This window comes from Manis pentadactyla, chromosome 11 (genome assembly GCF_030020395.1).
Source record: "Manis pentadactyla isolate mManPen7 chromosome 11, mManPen7.hap1, whole genome shotgun sequence".
Lineage (NCBI taxonomy): Eukaryota > Metazoa > Chordata > Mammalia > Pholidota > Manidae > Manis > Manis pentadactyla.
Window position 1 is genome coordinate 48,343,815 of NC_080029.1, and position 19,266 is coordinate 48,363,080.

Sequence of the window (19,266 nt, forward strand, 5' to 3'; positions counted from 1 at the left end):
ACTCAACAAGATGTTAAAAGATAGTAGGTTCTGTGGGCTGGACATCAATGAGATCCTTTATGAATTATTTTGCTTCTGCAATACAAAACACCTACTATTTTCAGAAGAAGTATTAGTTTCCAACTCCTGCTTTTACTTAGTTTCTAGGGTCATTACAAGCTAACTCCCAACACTGTGGGAATTACTTGGTCTTAGAAAAACATGGCTTTTGTTTAGCTCACAGAGGACTCTTCTCATAGGTGCAAAAATAACAAAACAGGGCAGAAACACTATCTTAATTGCTATGTAAGAAATCAGAAAACATGGATTGTAATGGCCCATTTCCAAGTGAGGAGCCTGCCACTTTGTGAAGAACAGTCTTTAAAACTATTCCTTCTGTGTTCTCCACATAAGACACAGTATGAAAATGATCCATTTATTCACACTGCCTTTGGGATTGATCTTGTGGAAAGAGAAGAATCTTACACAAAACAAGATGAATGCCAAAAATATTTCTTCAAGGGAATGATGTTCTTTAAGGTGAATAGAAAATAAGATTGCTAAAAACCCAAGTAAAAAATGATCTAAATGTGTGAAAACAAGCTGGTAAAAAATACAAGTTTTCTAAAGAGAATCTTTTAAAAGAGATGTATTTCACAAGAAAAGCCTTTGGCATTCCTATCTTGTACCAAGTTCTAAATATTTTTTTAAAAGCTTATTCCTTTTTCTCTGACCCTCTCTCAGGGGATATAGCATATTCACGGAAAGCTCCGCATAAAAACATAATCATTCTGGAAAGGAAGGGTGTCTCTGACTACTCCAAGAATAACATCTGACCACACTGTCACTCCTGACTAAATGCCTGGGTTTGACTGGAGAAGTGCCATAAGACAATAGGAAGGGTAAAGCTACTCTTTGGCCATGAATGGCATTTTAAGCCAAGCAATTTGAATGAAAAGGATAAGGAAGAGGTCTCAAAGACAAAAAAAAAAAAAAGGAGGATGCTATTTAAATCCCTTTATCAGATCAACTAAAACTATCTCTCATCTCTCCTATGTTTCCAGTTAAACATGAAATGGACAAGAACAGACAACCTTCTTGTTGAATCTGACTTGTATTTGGCTTGAGTTCCAGTATGAAGAAATGAATAGAACTGAGACTGTTCACATAATAGCACATATTTGTAAATTACCACTATTATGTCTACCATCTGAAAGTTTGACGTGAGCTTTGTATTTTAAGAATTCTCAACAAAGCAGGTGGAGCAGTAATTTCCATAACATGTGAGAGACCTGAAATTGAGAGAAGTCAAGTGACATGTCCCAAGCCACACAGCAAGCTGGTGGTAGAACCAGAATTAAAACCAGGCCATCTGAATCCTGTTCCCATGTTCTTTTGCCACAGTGCAATATCTCTTTTAACAAGAACATCTTAAAAACTCTTATTTTAAAATCTAAGGAAGCTATAAACTGGTTTTATTAGACTGATTTGTTGAAAACAGACCAACTGTGTGGCTGTGGTTATAGTATGAAGAATCAACTTTGAGTTTAGAATAAAAGAAAAATTTTTTTAGAATCTCTAGGTATCTCATTTCTCCCAGATCCTTCCTTGAAATAATGACTGAGGTATGTACTAATGCAAGGCTGGAGCTCAGCATTTGCATTTTTATTGCATTAACGAGAACAGGAAGAAATTGAAGAGCAAAATGGCTGATTCACTGGCTCCTGATGTGTTCCCTGATCCACCATTATCAGCCTCTCCAAAAGATAACTGAAAACAGTTCATATTTTGGAGAAGGGCCTTGCTTATCAGTTGCCCATGCTACAGTTTCCAACCTGGCAGATCTAAGCATTTTATGGTACTATTCAGATTCTCAAGGTATCTTTGCTCTAATAGTAGAAAACAATTCATATCCAAGTATACAATATAATTAAACACATTTCACAAAAACGTCTTCTTTAAAAACTGAGCGAAAATATGAAAGGTTTCTGGCATAAGACTAAATTAGACAAATTAAAAAATATGATTTGAAAGAAGTTTATAAGAAATAGCTGTAAGTCAGTCCTAGGAACTTAACTCTAAGGTATTTTATAGGGAAAAAGTTTATATGGAGCCCTTTACTTGAAAATCTTCTCCATATAAAGTACACAGAAGAAACTGACCCTTTATCTCCAAGTAATAGAGTTTGACTAGAAAAAAGAGAAGGTATAAAGAGGGAAAAATAGAAAATAAGAGTAAATTAATATATCGATTTATTATACGATATAGTGAATAGGAAGAGAACTTGGATAGAGAAAAATCTGTTTTATTATGTCTAAATTTTTTTAGCTTCAAAAATTTAGAAGACAAACTCAATTGCAAAAATATTCAAGATAATTTCCTACTGGCTCCAACTGCTACCTGAGTGCAAGGAAACAAAAATCATGCTTGGTTCATTAAAACATAAAAGAGCAAAGACATAAAATCCAGACTCCTAAAAAGGAAGCAATACTTAAGTTCAAAGTATAATACAACATGACCTGAAGTTCTAAATCTTGTAGGAAATATATAATAGTTAAGATTAAAAAATGAATACTAGACTAAAAATGATGACCAGGTTAGGGATGTTTTGACAATCACAGTTTTGTAACAGTATGCCCAATTTAAGTTACAGCTATAAAATGTCATTTCCTCAGGACAGTTGGCTAAATCCATCAGAGTTGGGAGTAACTTACTTTGTATAACACTGAGTCCAAAGAGGTGACAGTCCTTCAGCCTGAGTAGGTCACACACCTGGACGAGCAATTGGTGACACAGAATTTTAACCTACATGGAAAAAACAACATACAACTTGAGATAATAATTCAACCAAATCCACACAGTGAGCCAGAATCAGGTAGTTTAATGTATCCTAAATATGTGCTTTCCACAATGGCTGAAATAGCTTACATTCCCACTAGCAGTGTAGGAGGGTTCCCCTTTCCAGGAACAATGGGAACTTTAAAAGTACTATAGAGTATGACATATTAAAAACAATTATTAAAGCATTACCTAAAATATACTCTATATGGAGCTTTTAATAAAAATAGCATTTGATCCTAAATATCAGTGGTTTGTTATTAAGCAAGAATATTTAAAATATGCTCCAGAACAAAAGAATTGTTTGTTTTAGTCCTCATGAAGAGATATAAATTCTTGACCACTATTTATAACAGTCAGAAAGTTTATGGCTCTTACATTTACCATGATTTTATTTATAAAAATTTCCAAGCTTCCATATTTAATATATTTATCTGATGATTATTAAAACAGCTCTTATTAGTTCAAGACATGGACAATCTGTCATCACCAAAAAACCAATTTTGCCCCACATGCAGAAAGACAACATTCTTTCAACATTGTCAGGGAACAAATTCTGTTTAAAAAACAATTTAGAAACGATGAAAAATATGAGACAATTAGTAAGACTTTCTGCTGCAGCTAATCTGTTATACTATAACTCTACAAACATTAATTGCTATTTTCTGAATATAAAGATAACACTTTGTAGAAAAAGACAAACTTGAATTGGTTTTCTAGCAGTACGAGCCTCCATACTACTTAACGCAGTCCCCACCTCCCTCCTTTGGTCTAACAGCTTGCCAAAGAGAGGTCTGTGCCTGGCAGGGGAGTCTACATGCCTTGGAATAAGGAAATCTTACAGGCCTACAAGGGGGGTTCAGACTCTCCATTGGAATGTCATTAATAAAGCGCCCTAATGAAATGAACAAACAGCTCAAACAAATTAAAACAACTGCTATTCTATGAAGTGCTCACTTACTGAGCAATCCCCAGGTGCTGTGCACTGTAATAAGCACTTCATGCATATCTTTAAAAATCCTCTCCATGACCCTGCTGAGAAGGGTAAGATTATCTCCATTGCATAGATGAGGAAGCTGAAGCAAAAAAATTATCTTGCCCAAGACTGTAGAGTAGTGAAGTACTGGGGATTTCAACCTAGGTGCCCATCACTCTAAAACTCTCCTTAATCATAATGATACATAGCTTTATAGTCCAGGCCCATGCTCCTGGCTTTCCTGTAAGGGTTATTATACAAATTTTGCCAAAAGAGGAATTGAAGATGTGTAAAATTAATCTCTGACCAGGAATTAAAGTAGTAATAGCTGCTACTATTGTGGCAGGAGTTATGCTATGTGCTAAACTCTCAAGTCTCATAATCACTCTGAAGCACAGGTATTATTCCTGTGTTACAGGTAAAGATGTTGAAGCTAAGGGAGTTTTAACGAAATTTCCAAGTCATTCAGACATGGCATTTGAATTCAGATCTGTGTGTTTCATGTCTTTCACTGCCATGCTGCCCCTTAATTATTCTTCATAAAGGGAAGGCAGAAAGGGAATTAATATAAACTGGACACCTACTATATGCTAGGTACTGGGCAAGTTGCTTTTGACAAGTGAGGAAGATGAGCGAGCTTAAGGAACTTATCCAAAGGTCACAAAACTAGAAAACCGTAGAGTCAAAATATGAATAATCTTACATTTCTTGACATGATGATGATGAACAATTACCAACATTTACTTTGTGTTTACTATGTATCTGTTCTCAGGGGTAGGCCACTGACATAATGCCAAAAACACAATCCAGTAAACAGAGTTCTGTGGAGTGAAAGAAACTAGGTGGTGCTGTATATAGGTCTTCGCCTGCCTGGCTTAGGGTTTTAAAGGATCTTAGTTTAGGGGATCTTGTTAAATGCAGATTCCTATGTCCTACCCTGAACTTACATCAGCATCTCCATGGAGGAGAGTCAAATAGGCTGAATATTTAACAAGTTCCCCAAATAATTCTGAGGTACACTGAAGTTTTAAACCACTGATCTACAGGAATGAATGGATGGGCTATCTTCCAGTCTGTTCCCCATAATTATCTTCATCAGCTGAGATTTTAGTACAAATTTATTTCTTTGTATAGTCAGCTCTTAGTATTCTTCCTGAAGTCAGAACAATCTTCTTTCCACCTACCTGAGGTCAGCCAGGTTTTGTTCCATATGCAGTATGTGTGCATACACACACACACATGAACACAAGGATACATATTCTACCAGGTAAAAAGATAAACATAACTGAGAAGTTTCCTAAGTGCTTATGCTATTTGTTCAGGACTGTGAATATTTAAAAAATTTAGTAGGTATCTTTTCATACAACTGTATAAAGGAATTCAAACAGCATATTCACATATTAAGTAGATAAAATATTTTGCCAGTGCCCATACTGAAAATGATATGCTGCCGATTTTCATTAGGTTTTAAAAACCAAATGCTGCAGAAATAATAACCTATCACTTCATATATCCAAAAACAACTTCAGGTACCCTAAGTGGCACTGTAGCTAGTCAACAGAAATTTTGCCCAAGAGATTATAACGTTCATCAAATAGGAAGGCTTGATGCTCAGATAATCCCTATGAGCAAAAATGAGGTTATATTAGTAAATCAAGAAACTGAGGTGACTGTCAGAATAAAATCAAAATAATTATGGTAATAAGCATAACCTTTCCTATCTAGACTTTCTAATGAAGCTATTTAAATGTCATATATATTCAGCAGAACATTTAGAAATATTCTTTTATATAGCAAATAGGTTAAAAATATGGTATTATAGCAAAGAAATCTAATTTAGAACATGCAGTAAGCAATTTTTTCCCCCAAATTCCATCAGAATAAAATAAGTAAAAGCAAGAATATGAAAGTCAATAGTAGGGAGAGGGGCTGAAAGATGCTAAACATGATGTTGATTATCATAAAATTGGCAGTCTCTACCAAAGCTGAACAATTATCATTTCCAATACCACTCTTGGGTATAAGCCAAGAAATGTATATATATATATATATATATATATATATATATATATATATGTGCATACACATAAAATGTTCAGAACAGACTTATTCATAATAGCCCTAAACTTAAGAGAACCCAATATCCATCTACGACAGATAGATAAACAAATTGGGCATAACCATACAGTGGAATATTACACAATAGTGAATAAGAATTACTGTTACATCTAACAGCACAGATGAATTCCACAGACCAAATGATTAGTAAAAAAGCTAGATACAAAAGAGAATGCACCACATAATTTCAGCTGCACAAAGTTCATAAACAAGCAAAATTACTCTATCATGATAGAGGTGGGATTTTCTATCCTTTTGGTGGAGATTATTGAGTCAGAGGGGTCACAAAAGATATTTCTAGGTTACTACATCGCAAGTTGAGTGATGATTACAGGGGTGAATACACCTGTAAATATTCACTGAGTTGCACACTTAAGTTTCCTACATTTTGCTATATGTGAATTATAACTCAATTTTAAAAGTTAAGAAAAAACAGTGTCATATTTCTCAACGTCAAGGTTAACTAAGAGAGTTAACTCTGACTCAGGAACCATAAGCAACAGATTAGTGTTCAAATGCATAGCCTATTTTTGAAATTGGCTAGACTTAGGCTACCACTAAAAATAATGATCAAGACGCATATTAAAATGCTAGCAATTATTAATTACCATTTCATGTGTGTAGGTGACAACTCAAAAGCATTTGAAAAGCAAATTCATATCATATATCAATAAAAATTATATTTCAATAAAAGATTTAAAATAGCAAAGTTTTTATTTTTCTATAATATAGTAACCAAAATTCTCTCATTTTACCCTCAGGTGAAATAATGTTGAAGGCAGCTGCACTGAAGCCATAAATAATTCAAAGTATATATTAAAATATATTAAGGTAGTATACTCTTTAGTCTACTTTAACACTCCAGTTCTGCCACATTAATAATGGTCTCATTCTGTAATGATTTCACCCTTAACTAAGTCATAACTTGAATGTGGTCACTGGCGGGAACACAGTAATTAATGATTTCTAAAGTTCTATCTACTCACATTTATGATGATGTTCAGAGATTCATCATTGGGAAGGAAAATACACACACTCCGGCGGTCTTGCATGACTCTGTTGTTATGGAAGTTCAATTTGTTCATTGTGTTGTGGACTCTGCAGTGGTCAGGGCTGGGCTCTGAGTCCTCGGTAATGCCTCTGGCTCCAAGAACTCCAAAGCCAAACTCTTCTCCTCATCACATACCCTACAGGAGACATATCATCATGTTCCACTATGTAGGTTTCATAGCTGTAAAAAAAAAAATTCCAAAAGCGGCCATGAACAAAGGCAGCAAGATCAGTGAGGAAGAGACATGGAGACGAGCAGCAGCAAAGTGCTCTTGTTGGCACAGGGACAGAATGTCTCAGAGCTTAGGACTGCCTAGTTTAATAAATGAGAACTCACTGAAATTTATTCTGTATTTTTCCCACTATAACTGTGTTAAAACTTGAATTCACAGTCATGAATTAAACATAAAGCCAATGAGTGTCTCACACATTCAAGGCCTTGCTCACAGAAGCAGAAAGCCCGCCTTTGAAGAGTTTCCAGGGTCACAAGAGAGATAATGAAGGGTTCTGAAAATAAAACGAAATAGCAACAACAAAATTCTCAGTCTCTTATTTTTTTCCATTACTAAGTCAAATAGATGTCTTGGATCTTATGTTACATTCCTTCTTCAATCACTATGGCCTGGTTTCCACTTCCTTCACTTCACAATATGACTTTGTCAAAGAAGGTCAATGATCTTTAGACCATCAGCAGAATCTGCAGGATTCACTTTTATTGATCTCTATAACATTTACCACAGTTGTTAACCCCTCCTTAAGACTGTTTTCTCCCTGAATTTTTATGGAGCTGCTCTGTCCTGATTCTCTAACCTGAAAATGCCAACTTAACTTTTCTATTTGTTTTTTCACCAACAATTAATACATGTAAATAATAAGTCTATGTATCAAATCATGTTTGTATATAAAAGACTGGATTTTGGATACCTCATATCTAATCAGTTTATTAAACATGTTAATTTAATTTAAAAATTCTCTCAGGTTTTCAATACATATGCTTTGTAATGTTTTTAGCTCCAATTTTTAATAATCACACCCTTTATTTCTGTTTCATGTCTTATTACACTGGCAAGACCCTGCAGAATAACAAGTAGTGGATATTATAGCAATGGTGGATATTTCTTATTTAATGAGTGTTTCTTGAGTTTCATATATTATTGCTAATATAACATTATTCAACCAAGATATGTTAAGACTAGTTGCCTCTCAAACCATTAATTATTATTTATATTATTCCTTTCCAGCTATAGTCATAGGAGGTATTAGAGAATTTCCAGGAATATGTAATTATTTTACGGGTTGAGAGTATAACCATACAATTATAAGAAAAAAATCTATTATCAGTGCTCACATAAATCAAGGATTTTGTCTTCTTTGCTTAAGGTTAAATGTCAATATGTTATTAACAGATGAATAGGAGAGAATAATATTAAAAATATATTACTCTTAGGTAATATAATATTCTTAGATAATTTGAGAATGATGGCGCCATGAGTAAATAGAATGTAGTACTTCTTTTTATAGTATAAGTAAAATACCATCCACAAAAGAGCTACTCAAAGTAAAAACAAGTGATATATACAGTATTTCTTTACTAGAAGGATACCAAAAACCTCCTTAAGAATATTCTGCTTTTCTTAAGTGATAATTAATACCAATTATTTTACATTAGGTTTTAGATAGCACATCACCCTATAGGGTCACTAGAGGTCAGTGTGATGGCTAGCCCACATGTTTTATAACCACAAACTAACTGTTCCCCAAATCTAATCACCTATCTGAAAAATACACTTAAATAAGTTCAACAGTTCCAAAGCACCAACTAGATGACCAGTGTTGGGTGCATCACAATCACCTGAGTGTTGGTAATAAATACAGAATCCTGACATTTCTATTCACTCAGAATCTCCAGCATCAGGAGCCATGAATCTTAATCTTTTAAAAAAGTTCCCCAGGTATTTCTAACATGTATTCATATGTGGAAATCAAACTTGAGTTTACAGAAGGGAGGTACTGAGTGGAAGGTTGGATATAATGCCTTCATAGTATATACTGGGAAGCCATCTTGAGGTATAGAACTGGGGATAAGCAACATATGTGAAAGATATCACAGCACTATAACTGAAAAAAAAGTCCTCAACATTTTCAAAGATATGAATTCCTAAAACAGGTCAAATTTGTGTACTCAGAACATTTTCCTGGAAAATGTTACTAGGTGACCTAGGAATAAATACGTTGGGAAAGCAAGGCATACTATATATACCCTTAGAAATTCAGAAAGTGTTAAAGGCTCTGATAAGTCCTGCAGGCAACATCTTCAATTTGTTTAGCTTAATACTTCTTAAACTTACTTGGGCTCAGAACACTTCCTTCCCAATCCCTACCAAGAAATATCTATTCAGACACTAGAGAACAATAACCTAAAGCATACCATTTGAAAAACAGTTTTAAATCAATTTCATTGTCAGACACATTTCATGGCAAATTTTTTTCCCTATGTATTGATATATACCAACACTTAGTTTGTCTCTATGCTATTACAATCTTTTACAGAAGAAACCATAAGCTATGATTAAATGCATTTTATTTAAATTCAAACCTTTAAAAGATATTAATCCCAATGTAATTCTTCTTATTTAATCTATACTTCAAATTGAGTTACTCCTATAATTTTTCATTTCTAATTAAATCAATTAAAGTAGTTGTCTATTGACTTACTTTCTAGAATTTAAAATAAAAACTAAGGAAAAAATATCTTCTGAGGTTTGGGATGTTTTCAGAGCTTCATTATAATAATGTAAAATTTTCATTAAGCACAATTTTTATTTATTTTATAGTTCAGATAATATAGTAAAATACATGCCAAGAGAATTACTGAAGGTAATTTAATAAGAGCGGAGTCTTTAAGAAGCAGCGCTCTTCATTGCTGCTTTGACAATGGCAAATTAGGAAAGCCCTAAAAAAGATAGAATTAAGTTTTTACTTTACCCAGGACTGCATTAAAGCTGAGGAAAAGACTCCACTGAAACAGCAAAGGACCCATATCTCTAATATTCTCTGGTATAAAATTTAATCAGACAGTCCTGTGGAAAAGAACTAGATCAAATTTATGCCAATCTGAACTATAGAAATTAGGTTCTGAGCCACTGACCACTTATTCTGTGTACTAAGCTAAGTCCCAAATCAGTCCCAGGAGGGCACATTTCCTACTCCATGGCAGCCTGTTACTGACCAAAGACCTTAGGATAGATTATGAAGAACAAAGCATGTTGTAGTATCATATTTTTTTTCATTACTGTATCATCGATATACAATCTTATTAAGGTTTAATGTGAGCAACATTATGGTTTCAACATTCACCCATATTATCAAGTGCTCCCCCCACCAGAAACCCCATTGCAGTCACTGTCCATCAGCGTAGTAAGATGTAGTACCATATTTTCTAGGCAAAAACAAAAGAGCTTTAATAGTGATCAAATACCAAACTGCCATCTTTATTAAAACCCAATTTACAAAGAAAATATTTTAAGCTTTAAGACTCCCCCACTTGAATTTTAAATCCACATTATTATACAAGTTCCTTATTTCCTGATAAGCCCCATTAAAGTTACTGATACTTCTTTTAAGAATCAGAAGGCCACTACCTGGTGTGGACATTGATTACTGACTTCTATTTTTTTTTACAAATTAGTGGAAATAACCTTTAAAACTGGGATATTCAGAAATAAAAGTATAGACTTCAGATCATTATAATGTATCAAAACTAGTTCATTAGTTCTGACAAATAACCCTTACTCATGTGTTAATAAGGGGAAAGTGGGTACATATGGAACATACAGGAATTCTCTGAACTATCTCTGTAATGCCTGTACATCTAAAAAAGTATTGTAAACTAAAAGTTTACTTAAGAAAAAAAAAACCAGGTCACCAAAAATTTCTGACCTACATAACACAGTCTCACTTTGACTGGAGGCAAAAGAGGATTCTCAATTCTGAGCTGTCACCCTAAAGAAGTGGAAAGGTGGTAATTTCATAAGAAAATTACTATAATACAAAAACATGGTTTGTTGGCATGTTTCAATAGTCAATAAGATATTGTTATTACATAACAAAACAACACAAAAAGTTATCTTGGAAAACTGGATTGCAGAGAGCCTTACCTTCTAGTTTAACCATTAAACATTTAGGAAGCTCAAGTTACACACACAGTACTAAATATTTATTTGCTGAAAGAAGAATACAAAAGCAATAGAAGATATTGCCCCCTACACCCATGAGTTCACCATTTAATTAGTGACATATGACTGCCAAGAAACTTAAGATGATAATATTCTCCCTGCTTCCCAAGAGTACACATACTATAATGGGCAATTCTCATGGGAAGACATAACAGATGATAGCATTAAGTACACAAATACTGTGACTAAGATCATTCTGGAATAAATAGTATATAGTCTATGGTATCCTAGAAGTGATATCAAATGCCTTAGGTAATTATTTTTGTTGTTGTTGTTCATGAATTTATTCACTCAATTTATATGCATTATATGCCTACCATGTGCTAAGTGTTCTTCTAGGTGCTGAGTATACAGAATCTAGAATAACTATATTGAAAAAATATTCTGCTTTAATGTAGACAGACAATAAATACATAATATAGATGGTGAGATGTACTATGAAGGAAAAAAACCCAGAGTAGATGAGAGAATTGGTGGATGTTAAGGTGGTAGTATGGATGCTATTTCATGTAATCAGGGGAAGCATCTCTGGCAAGTTGATATTAAGCAAATACCAGAATTGAGAGAGGATGTCATTTATTTCTATTCAGCCACCCATCCATCCATCCACCCCAGGGAAGTTTTCCAAGTAGAGGGAACAGCAAATGCCAAGGCTCACTTACAGTTCAGAAAAAGTAAAATAATAGTGCTAATTACAGCTAACATTTACTACATACTATGTGCTAGTGGTGCTGTTAAGTACCTATAGTATAATAAAGAAATTATACTCTTTGCCATGTTTCCCATTGAGAGGTGGGATCTATTTTGCCTTTCCTTGAATCTGGGCTACTCCTGTGACTAACTTATGCTCAGTTGAAGTTCTGCCTCATGGATAACTCACCTGTGCAAATATTCTTTGCCTCTTATTCCAAAGTATTATCTCTACGCTAACAGTTCAGTAGCTTGTAGTTATCACTTCTCTTGTCTATCTACTACTCAGATCTTGCTGGAACAGGATCATTAGCCATATAAATATATATATATATATAATTTATTGGTATATGAGTTTTCATAGAATTCTCATAATTCTTTGAATTTCTGTGGTGTCAATTGTAACTTCTTTTAAATTTCTTATTTATGTCCTCTTTTTTTTCTTGATAAATCTGGCTAAGGGTTTGTCTATTTAGTTTATCTTTCTTGATTTCATTGATTTTTTTCTCTTCTTAGTCTCTATTTTATTTATTTCTTCTCTGATCTTTATTATGTTCCTTGTCCTACTAACTTTGGGCTTTGTTCTTCTTTTTCTAATTCCTTTAGTTTTAAGATTAGATTGAGATTGTTCTTATTTCTTGATCTAGGTCTGCATTGCCATAATCTTCCCTTTTAGAACCACTTTTGCGGCATCCAACATATTTTGTGTAAAAAAAATCATTTTTTTAATGTGTGTAAAACCATTGTGCAAAAAAGATCAGAAGCTGATTTACTGCTACAGTCATTTACTACTTCACTGAGTGTCTACTATCTCTGGCTACTGACATTGGTATTTATTTGATATATGAAAAAAATTGCTCTAAGTTTTAAAGTTTCTTGTCTACTCTAAAACAAAAGACATCATTCTCTATGATGAACGTTTATCATTTGCAAAAGAAAACCTGGAAGGTGGAAACAAAATATGAGTAACTGAAAAGTTCAGGTGATTGAGCTGCTGCTCAAACACAACCATTTTTTATGAGTACTATGCACAGCAAGTGATTTATGGGAATAATGTATAAGTTCACTTAACACAAATAAAATACACAGGGCAATTAATTCCTAACAGTAATTTTCAGCAACAAAATACTAACTTGTGAGTGAATCATCCTGTCTTACTATAGACCACAGTGTATTTTTACAGAATTGTACAGAATGTGTTTTTGTGTTGTCCACTTGTAATAAATTACAGTAGCTGCAAAAAGAAAAAAAAAATGTTTCTTCTACAAAGTAATTAGAAAGCATAGTTGATATATAATTCTGGAACTGGTTCAGTTTACAGCATACCTGTAGCAAATTTAGTAAAAATATATTTAATTTGGGGCCTACTTTATAAATTTGGTAAGTGGGAAATATTTGCTGATTACCAAAAGCAACCTAACCTGACTATAACATTTTGACACTATACAGTAAGTGGCATGTATGTCACCTGAAATGCAATTCTTGTAATATATAGTTATAATATGTAAAGTGTATATGCAAATGTATACATATATGTATTTTATACATTTTAAATATGTAAGCACATATTTTTACATATATAATATGTATGTGAATATGTACATATAACAGAAGTAATAATTAATGACACTTGAAATGTAGTCATTGAAAAATGGTAATATTAATTTTGGAAGGTCAGAATATAGTGACAAGTAATACAATGTGCTCTTTAAGAGCCTGGACTTTGGAGCCAAACTCCCCGGATCTGGATCTCAGCTCTGATACTTGCAAACTGGGTGCCCTTGGGCAAGTCTCTACTTTTTTTGGGTCCATTTTTCCTCACCTCTGAAATGTGATTGTTGTGCAGATTATTAAATGGGTACTCATTTACTACCAAGTAACATTACTGACTTCATGCCATGTAAAGTAAGCAGAAGATGTGTTTTTTGGTAATATGTGGTAATCCCTATCTACTGTCATTAATCGTACCTTGAATTCTAAAAGAAATAGTGTTTTTCTCTTGTTAGTAGCTACTAGATGATTTCTTCTTTACTGTTTAACCAATGAGATCTGCTACACCTTGGGGCTGGGAATGAAAAAGAACCTTCTAATTAAAGTGGACTTGAATTGGTGCCAAGCAATTCTTATCATACTCTAATGAATAAAACTATGTGGCTAGTCTTTGGCCATAAAAAAGAGAATATATAGAAATGACAAAGAGGCTTTAGAATACAGTAAGAAGAAAAATTAGTGAAATAAATGTACTCATAAGCTGTAGTTAATATTATAAATCACTGCAACCAGTGAGACTCTGTAAGAATCATGAAAATGATCATACCTTTTGACCCAACAATCTGACTTCTGGGGAATGTATAAGAGGGAAATAATTCAACAAGAGCATTCCACACTTTTGAACAAAAGTACTCACTGAACTTATCACCCATCAGAGTAAAAACTGAAGGAAAAAAAAAACTAGCCTAATAACAGAATGGATTAGTAAATTGTATCAATAAAAAAATACAGTTTATTGAGCACATCCCCCTCCCATAACAAACACCCAGTATAGTTTCAAATTACCGTTTCACTGTATGTTTTTAGAACATAACTAGCAGGAATAAAGAAAGCCCCTAAATCAAAGAGGAATCAAAGAGGTAATTTAAGAAAAAGATCCAAAGTATTCTGTAAGCCAATGATCGAGCATAAGCTAAAGGGTATTTGAGTCCTCCAGCACTGTGTTAAAGCATACCAATTTTTGTCTTTCATTCCATTTATAAATTCTAGCCCTTAGAGACTTTATAATCTCTTTTTAGAGTCAAAATTAATACAGTAGAAACTACAGGAAGTAATACAATTGTATTTTAAGTTAAATGTTAAACTGCAGTAAAATGAAGGTTGTGGATTTGAGAAAAGGCAGAGAACTAAGGGGAGTGCAGCATTCAGGAAAGATTTCATGGAGGGAGAGGAAATTACTTGTATACAGTGGGAAGAAGAAAGAATTACAAGGGTGGAGAAGCAGGAGAGAGGCTCGGGACTGCTCTGCTGCCTATGGTACAAACTCAAAGACTGGATAAGTGAGAGTGTTCCCTGCTTCTTTGGGCACTTTGTTCAGTACCTTGAGAGGCTTCTGAGGGGGTTCACTGGAACATCACATTGTACACAGTGGGTCATTTTTCAAAGTTTTGTTCTGTTAACTCAACCAATCACATTCTCTAGCTTTGGCAACAGTTCTGCACCCTGTGGTATTCTGACTCCCAGTCTTTCAAATTTTTCCCATCTCTGGTATTATATTCTGCTATGAACATACTCACTTTATTTACTCAATTACAGAGGCAAAGCAAAGGGTAATGGATAATACTAGCACTCAAAGAAATGAAACCGTCACCTTTTTTTTTACACTTAAGATTAAATATATTTCTGCAAAGCGTAATTCTGGTGTACTCTCTAAACAGAACAGTAATAATCATAACTCTGTTAACAGTTACAGTGGCTTCCATTCTAGAGTTCATAAAAGAAGTAATGGGGATCTTCAGAATTATTTTAAATATTTCAAAAAATCCTGAGCAAACTGGAATATTTACCCATAGTAATACCTCAAGGGAAATTAAAAGAGCATTCACCTAAGTAACGTTAATTTCATTTTTTAAGCTTTTGCTTTGATAGCACATTTAGTTTTACCTGCCAGATTTAAAAAAATAAAAATAAATGACATTTTGATAGACAATCTTTTCAAATGCAAGGCCCAAGGGAGGTAGGGAAGAGGAAGGATGAGAACAGTCATCCTCAGTAGTTGAGAGTTGGGATAGATTTAGTTGCTACATATACATTTTAAAAATAACCTTAGTAAGAAAAAGAATTATTTCTTCTGAATAGTCTATCATTTCAGTGGCCTTCTACTCTACCATATATCCTCACTGTGACCTCACCTGGATTCTAAATGTTCTGTCTTGTCTCATTCTTTAAATCTGCCACCCCCACAATGCTGCAAAGGTGACCTCATTAAACTGTACATCCCATCTTGCATATCACATCTCAGCTCATATTCTTTAATGCTACAGCACTTCCACAAGTTAACACCTAAACTCTAACTCACAGCAATCTTTCACCATAGGGTCCCATCCATCCTCCATGTGATCATTCACCAACTCGTGTTTTATATTACCTGTAGTTCTTTTCCTCGTGATTCCCCTGAACAAGTTCTGCTCTCATATTCTTACACTATTTGACCATGATGTTCTCTCTGACTAGAATATTTTCCTTTCATATTATCCTACCTACCTCTAAAAGAACAAAAACAAAGTATCTTCAACCTCTCTGGAAAACTTAGGACACTAGTCTGTCTGTGCAGCATGCCTCCACCTGCATAGGCAGCATAGGGGTGTTTCTCTTGCATGCTTATCACCCTACTTGTTGGCAAGTCTGTCTCCCACAGAGGAGTATAATTTCCTTAAGGATAGGATCTGTCAGCATCTCTGTGTTTCTACTGCCTGAGGGAGTACTGGGTGGGTCTGTAATATGTACCCAGTAGGGCATTATGAATAAATTATTTAGAAATTCACCAGAAATGTGAATAAATTCTCTAGCATTAAGATTAAAATTATGTTAAGAAACACTCCCTTAACCCTACCCGTCCAATGGGAGTCAGCATTGGTCACAGACTCTTGAGTATTTTCTGCATGTTAGTTACAAGGGGAAAGGTGCATTTTTTTCTTATCTTTAAATATAGTGGATGAACATAATGAAAGAATACTATTTTCAACATAGTCACCAAAATACAGTTTCTAGGAAAGTCTCTATGTGAATCAGGTTAAGCCAACTTGCGTAAAAGCAAATATAAAAACATATCCTGGTTGAGACGCACTACTTGCAAGTACCAAGAATATTCAACTCAAACTTGGATTCTGGGCCAAATTTGTATCTTAGGTATTTACTACCTGTATGACCTTGGAGAAGCCCCTTCACCTCTCTATATCTCAGCTTCCATATTTGTAAAATAAAAATAACAATGGTATCGACTTTACTGGCTGATGTCAGGTATGTGGTAGGCACTGTATAAGTGTTAACTAGAAGCAAAACTAGTCAAATGATATTAAGGGGGGTTTATAAAAAAATTAATAAATAACTTGAAGACTAGAAGTAGGATGTGTGGGTTTGTGGGTGGTTTGATATGGTAGCTTGACAGGTCATCCAGGACCTAGTTTCTTCTGGTACCTTGGAATCACTCCACGTCTAAGCTGGCATCTCTGAGTGACCAACCAGAATGTGAAGGCAAACAAGAGTACTGATAATCACCCTAACTGGATATCTTAGGTTGCAAGCCCCTGATCACTGGGTAGGGGTATAACATGGATGAGCTGAAGCCACCCAGGGCCCACCTCTAGAGTTACAGATGGGCTCAACTTCCCCTGAAGTACACAGACATCAGAACAAAAACTGTATACCATGGGAAATTAGGAGATGAGGCAAAAATGCTAGATAGGCAATCAATAAGAAAAACAAAGGCAGTAGTAAAATTCATGAATTTTAAACCAGGGAAAATTTTTTTCACAGCCATCTGTATTCAAAAGACGTATCAGGTTTAAGAAACCAGGCACAAAAATTCCTTTCAACCAAGATGAATTTCTAGCATGATACTGCCAACAAAAAATGCTGTTCTCAAGGAAAATCCTCCACTTAGAAGCATCTGCTTCCTATTTCCACAATGAAATCTTTGATTCCTTCATTCATGGGACCTGCACTCAATTCCCTATGACACAGGGACTTCAGTTTTCTAGATAATGATTCAGCTGGGAAAGTCACATTGTCTGATAATAATATATAGAATCTTAACTCAACTTCTTATTTTTCCCCTGAAATATTTTTTCCAAAAGAGAGTATAATGCCTTTAAGAAAGACTGCATTAAGCAATTGGAAAGTTGCTGCCTTGACACTACAAAAGATTTTCCATATCATTAAATGGTTCTTCACAACAGTAACAACAATAAAATAAATGCATTAACTGGAAAAACAAGTCAACTGACAGTGAACTAGATAAATAAAATATGGAACATTAAAACAATTCAGTAGTGAATATTAATGAGCCACAGCTACACATTACCAAGTATGAATTTCAAAAACAATGCTGAATCAAGACAATTTGGTACTGGCACAAGAACAGACCCATAGACCAGTGTAACAGAATAGAGTCGAGATGTTAATCCAAGCATATATGGTCAATTAATATATGATAAAGGAGCCATGGATATACAATGGGGAAATGACAGCCTTTTTAACAACTGGTGATGGCAAAACTGGACAGCTACATGTAAGAGAATGAAACTGGATTACTGTCTAACTCCATATGCAAAAGTAAACTCGAAATGGATCAAAGACCTGAATGTAAGCCATGAAACCATAAAACTCTTAGAATAAACATAGGCAAAACTCTCTTGAATATAAACATGAGCAACTTCATGAACATATCTCTCCGGGCAAGGGAAACAAAAGCAAAAATGAACAAGTGGGACTATATCAAACTAAAAAGCTTCTGTACAGCAAAGGACACCATTAGTAGAACAAAAAGGCATCCTACAGTATGGGAGAATATATTCATAAATGACATATCCGATAAGGGGTTGACATCCAAAATATATGAAGAGATAACATGCCTCAACAAACAAAAAGCAAATAATCCAATTAAAAAATGGGGTGGGGGGGTGAAGCCAAGATGGCGGTGTGAGAAGAGCAGTGGAAATCTCCTCCCAAAACCATATATATTTTTGAAAATACAGCAAATACAACTATCCCTAAAAGAGAGACCAGAAGATATAGGACAACAGCCAGGCTACATCCACACCGGCAAGAACCCAGCGCCTCATGAAGAGGGTAAGATACAAGCTCCAGCCCAGCAGGACCCAAGTGTCCTTCACCCCAGCTTCCGGCAGGAGGACAGGAGTCGCAGCGGGGAGGGAGAGGGAGCCCAGGACTGCTAAACACCCAGCCCTAGCCATCCGCACCAGAGCGCAGACACACACAATTAAAAAATGGGCAGAGGAGCTGAACAGACAATTCTCCAAAGAAGAAATTCAGATAGCCAACAAGCACATGAAAAGATGCTCCACATCACTAATCATCAGAGAAATGCAAATTAAAACCACAATGAGATATCACCTCACACCAGTTTGGATGGTTGGCCACCATCCAAAAGACAAACAACAACAAATGTTGGCAAGGATGTGGAGAAAGGGGAACCTGTCTACACTGCTGGTGGGAATGTGAATTAGTTCAACCACTGTGGAAAGCAGTATGGAGGTTCCTCAAAAAACACAAAAGAGAAATACCATTTGACCCAGAAATTCCACTCCTAGGGATTTATCCCAAGAATGCAGGATCCCAGTTTGAAAAAGACAGATGCACCCCTATGTT

At 34.8% G+C, this 19,266-nt stretch overlaps 1 protein-coding gene across 8 annotated transcripts in view; it reads right to left on the reverse strand.

Moving 5' to 3' along the window:
* Window positions 1-19,266, reverse strand: part of FRMD6 (FERM domain containing 6) — a 251,856-nt gene that overhangs the window by 27,789 nt on the left and 204,801 nt on the right. For 7 of the 8 annotated variants that reach the window (XM_057488469.1, XM_057488468.1, XM_036917802.2 and 4 more), the window contains 2 exons: window positions 6,898-7,142; window positions 2,694-2,784 (listed from right to left, as the gene is read on the reverse strand). In XM_057488469.1, the coding sequence (XP_057344452.1) occupies window positions 2,694-2,784; window positions 6,898-6,996 (190 nt within the window). In that variant the 5' untranslated portion in view covers window positions 6,997-7,142. The remainder of the gene's footprint in view (window positions 1-2,693; window positions 2,785-6,897; window positions 7,143-19,266) is intronic. The other variant, XM_036917816.2, reaches the window with a different exon arrangement.